A 5,289-nucleotide genomic window follows, 5' to 3' on the forward strand; every position below is an offset into this window, starting at 1 on the left:
GGACGGGCCAGTCCATAGCATCAATGCCTTCGTCTTGCAGGAACTGCTGACACACTCCAGCCACATGAGGTCTAGCATTGTCTTGCATTAGGAGGAACCGAGGGCCAACCGCACCAGCATATGGTCTCACACGGGGTCTAAGGATCTCAACACGGGAATTCACTAAGCACAAATCTCGGCAGTGTTTGGACTATTCGTAATGGTTTGAATGACAAAGTTCAGAAATACGAATGAATAGACCATCGGTCAAACGCGGCTGTTATTTCATACAACACGGGTATTCACTATTCATTCGGATTTGGGTGTTAGTCTCCGAGTGCTCAATTGCGGTCGTATTATTTTGCGATCCGTAAAAAAAAATCAGCAAAAAAATAGACCTGCTTTTTTCAGCCGTGTTTACATGTGTTGACACTTACAAATCATTCACACCTGACTTATCATGCCTATAAAAGGGACACAAACTTGTCTCATCCAAAATAATTTATTGCCTTATGTTTGCTGGAGTAAATTTGGAGATTTGTAAGTCAATACACATTTTTCAACATATATCCATTATTACACACATTAGTGTTAAATTTAAAATATTTTACATTTTGTGGGTTCTGCCTCAGGTTTTTAAATATAATTACTCATTTTTAACACACACAAACATGTCAACAATAATTTCATTCATTTTGGGTCTTAAATTTTAAAAATTTACACAAACATATTAGGACACTTTTACACAAGTCTATTGTGTTTTTCTTGCAAAGTCGTCTACAGCAGAAATGTAAATCAGTTTTAATTTACATTGTAAGTTGCATTGGTCATGGATGAATCTGCCTGGCTGCCAATTATTGTGTCTGAGAATGATTGGAATCTAGAAAGAGTAATGATTAGAAAAAAATCAAGTGGTCTGGTTACTTCCTCCTAAACATATTCTGCCTGGCTGCCAATTATACTGTCTGCAGGATCTGAGAATGATTGGAATCTAGAAAGAGTAATGATTAGAAAAAAATCAAGTGGTCTGGTTACTTCCTGCTAAACAGATTCTGCCTGGCTGCCAATTATTGTGTCTGCAGGATCTGAGAATGATTGGAATCTAGAAAGAGTAATGATTAGAAAAAAATCAAGTGGTCTGGTTACTTCCTGCTAAACATATTCTGCCTGGCTGCCAATTATAGTGTCTGCAGGATCTGAGAATGATTGGAATCTAGAAAGAGTAATGATTAGAAAAAAATCAAGTGGTCTGGTTACTTCCTGCTAACATCTATGTGCAGCTCAAACAACATTTCCCTCCTCCACAAAAATTCAAAGATGGTAAAGAATAAATGTGCGTACAAATTTCCTGTTGTTGTTTGTACCAGTTATAGTTAATGATGTTGTACAAATTGTCAAGGAGCTAAGTGTTATATCTATTCTGACAAATATATACTTACTAAGTATTTTTATTTACTTCTCTTAAAAAAAAATTGTGGTTTATTTTTTAACTTTTTTTGGGTGGCTGTTTGTCCTGGCCTTTGCCTTTACCACTGTCATGTTGGCGTGCTCTGGTGGAGCGTCTTGGTGGTGATGACACTGGCGTGATATTTGGAGTAGTCGTACCAGAACTGCTGCTTGTTTGCTGTTGGTGCATGGATCTGAGTGTTTCATTGAGGTTAGTGAGGGTGGCATTGAGTTCACGTGTAGCAGCATTTTGATTGTCTACAATTCGGAATAAAGATTCATTTATCTTTTGATTGTTTTGAAAAATGTTGATATAGCTTTGCTGTTGTCTGTGCTGTTCTTCCTTTAGTCTGTGCTGTTCTTCCATTAGTCTGTGCTGTTCTTCCATTATGCGCTGTAAGTTGCCCATGACCTGTGTAATGTCCGCACGCATGAGTTCCATGGTATTGCCACTTCTCGTGGTTTGTTCATTTTGTCTACTCATATTCCTGATAATTCTTCTGAGGTGACATGGTAGGCTTGCAAACATTTGTGTCTGCCTACGCAGGCAATCTTCATTAGTTGCCTGCTGTCTAGCCCAAATGTTCCAAAACACTTGATCAGGGCCTTGTGTTACTGGTGTTGTTGGGCTGTATTGTGGTGGTGGTGGTGGTGTGCTTTGCTGTGGTGGTGTACTCACAGGTGCTGGGGGGCTGATTCCTTGGCTTAATGGTAGCATTTCTAACATGATTGTCTCAGCAATGTCACTGTGTTGCTGTTGTTGTGGAGGGATGCTGTTACCAGGACTAGAAGCTGAAATTAAAAAAATGTATCCGTTAGTTAGCCATATGTTTGAGAAATTATAACAAAGCACTAAACATGGAACACATGTCATTGACTGTTGCTTTCAGATATCCTGCCTACCAACATCATCACTCATAACTGAAATACATACATATGCCTGTTTGTGGCAAATGTGTCTGGTTACTTCATTGTGAAAGCAAACACATGAGTTTTATGGTAGATCAGACATACTCCACCATAAAAACACATTGTAATCCATAATGTGTTACCTTATAGTTTTTCAAAAACAAACATAGTAATGTTATTATATGTATTTGGCAATGTTAGGTCAAACACACATGTGAAAATGTGTGAAACAACCTTACTATTTTCCAAAATTACACATGAGTTTCTGTTGCAGCATCTTCCACACAATATGCTACTGTATGGCTGAAGTGGACATACATATCTTTACAGGATGTGGACAAGGCCATTTTGCTAGGATTCCATTTCATGTTTTACTGACTTCGGTAAGTATATCTGATTTTGATGGTTTTTTTTACTTAATGCGTTTAAGTAAATGTATTATTACGATCTGAATTTTTTTACATTTATTTCAGTTTGTTACTCACAATCAAGATGAGGAGAGTGTGGTTGGCGTCTTGGAGGTGTGTCCAAAATTTGGAGTGGGGGGACCGAACATACTGTCGATAATCTTCGTGGCGGGGTAGCCTGCTGTGGTTGGCCCTGGACATCAGACCTTGCTTTCTTTGCTTCCACATTTTTTTGGTGTGGTGTGTTACAGAAGTCCGCCTTCTGCTGCTCAAGACTTCTTTTGATGGACCTAGTATTGAAAGTTACATTTTGTTATGGCCATTCCTTTACAAACATTCCCTATACTACAATGGACACTTTACCTGCTTACGCAGCGTCATCATCATCAGATGTGATGGGAGTTACTGTAGGACGACCAGTACTGCTTTTTTCTAACACTGTAAAACAAGAAACAAATAACATAACTCATGTATTCATGCTATTGTTGATACATCCACCCATTATGCTTATAAACATTAAATCTTTTAAAAAATGCTTGTTTAAAAAAAAAAAAAAAAAACATAAAGAACCATAAACCAAAAAAACACTACATAAAACAAAAAACATTGTCCAATAGCCATATGCACTATGGAAAGTGCAACACAGGAAAACATGTACAGGACACAGACATAGGACACAATTAAAAATACATACACTAACAACCAGAAACACACACATCTTCATTTTGTAATGAAATAAAAAAATTTACAGATGCAATTTAGAAATTGCTCTGTGATGTGGCACTCCAAACACACATTACCACAATATGAGCCAAACAAAAACAAAACCCCCACAAAAAAAACAACATTAAAAAATTAGTCCGCAGTGTTGTTGTGTCAGGGTACAAATACAGACTCAAACTGAACAAACAAATAGTGGGTTTGTCTTTAAAAATATTACATTCCGTACTAATGACATTACACATGTAAGTGGTTTCCAATCCACTTTGCACTACTCCAGTCTCTAACATGACAACCACTGTTTTTGCAACATTGCACATGGATAACCTAAATATAAAACATAGTCCAAATTTAAAACTTTTGAATGTGCAAAAGGAAAACATAATTGCTGGACAATTCAATGACACACCAAGTCCAAACTACACATGGAAAATATACAGAAAAAAAAACACATGACATACAATAAAGTAATATGTTACATTGGCTTTTGTATAAAATATTAACCAAAACAATGTATTTGCTGACACACTTGAAGATGGGAGTAATATGCAACGTGACATGACACACATTTGGAAAAAAAAATAAGCCAGAAGTAATGTCATAGAATGTTAATGCAAATACACATGCTCACCATTCTTCCTGGGCCTATCTGAATCCCGGACATGGGTTGCAGAGACTACTTCAGGAGGTATTACACTCCGCATGGGCTCCTCATACTCCAGATATCTGGCAATATAGGGCTGCCCACCACCGGTTTTTCGTGCCGACTTTGCCTCCTTGGCCATTTTGGACTTAACACGTCGCTTTATGTCATAGTACTGTTTGCGGCACGTGTCCTCCGTCCGCTTGACCACCCCCTCACTATTGACAGCAGCAACAACTTTCGCCCACAACACCGTCTTCTTCCGTGTTGGCACCTTGGCGGACTCAGGCCCAAATAGCTGCCGCTGATACTTCATCAGCTCCCGCACCAATGCCACATTTTCTGCATAACTAAACTTGAAATTCCGCACAGTCTTATTAGTGGTGCGTGGCTGCGGAGCTCTCTGACTGTCACTATCACTGTCACTTGAGGCTGCTGCAGCAACCTCACCCACCTCACTCTCTCTCACCTCCTCCACCTGACCGACCTCCTCCCCCTCACTCACACCCTCCACCTCACCCACCTCTGAGTCACACATAATTGTGTGTCTAAACACTTAACACAGAAAAAAAAAGACAAACACACTCCTCCACTACCACTGCACAACACACACACACACACACACACACACACACACACACACACACACACACACACACACACAGACAAGGGACTATAAAGAAAAAAAACTTGGACAAAAAATGAGACAAAACCACAAAAAACAAGACTACAAGAATGACAAGATTACTTTCTAACACAATACTACACTCAGAAATCGCAAACAACACTCCTCACCAAACCAAAAACTCACCTACCTCCACAGCACAACCTCCCTCCTCACCACTAACTAAACCCACGAGGTGCGGACGGTTTGGGGCGTATTTATATGGTTGCGCACAGACACTCCTACATCTGAAACACAACCAATCACGAACGGAGATGAAAAACTAAACTAAAAGTGAAAATGCGGCCAGGGTTTAAAAAAAACCCTGCCATGTTTAACTTAGAAAATAAACCTGAAAAAAAAAAAAAACACGTACGTAAACGAAAATGACGTCCGTAAATGTGCCAAAATAAAACGACTGGCATCGACATCGGAAAACACGAAAACCATAAAGTCGACTGCTTCATAACTTGGCGTATATAGTTTCAAAAAGTTGCATGAAAATGCACCCGATACTAAAC

General features: G+C 39.0%; 1 protein-coding gene across 1 annotated transcript; it reads right to left on the reverse strand.

Moving 5' to 3' along the window:
• Positions 1–397: 397 nt before the first annotated feature.
• On the reverse strand, positions 398–3,027 carry LOC134887354 (uncharacterized). Its single transcript, XM_063913250.1, has 2 exons — positions 2,820–3,027; positions 398–2,217 (listed from the first exon to the last, which is right to left on the reverse strand). Exon 2 carries the CDS (start codon positions 2,150–2,152, stop codon positions 1,466–1,468), a length of 687 nt encoding a protein of 228 aa, XP_063769320.1. The 5' UTR covers positions 2,153–2,217; positions 2,820–3,027; the 3' UTR covers positions 398–1,465.
• Positions 3,028–5,289: the final 2,262 nt, after the last annotated feature.

This window comes from Pseudophryne corroboree, chromosome 1, assembly GCF_028390025.1.
Source record: "Pseudophryne corroboree isolate aPseCor3 chromosome 1, aPseCor3.hap2, whole genome shotgun sequence".
NCBI lineage: Eukaryota > Metazoa > Chordata > Amphibia > Anura > Myobatrachidae > Pseudophryne > Pseudophryne corroboree.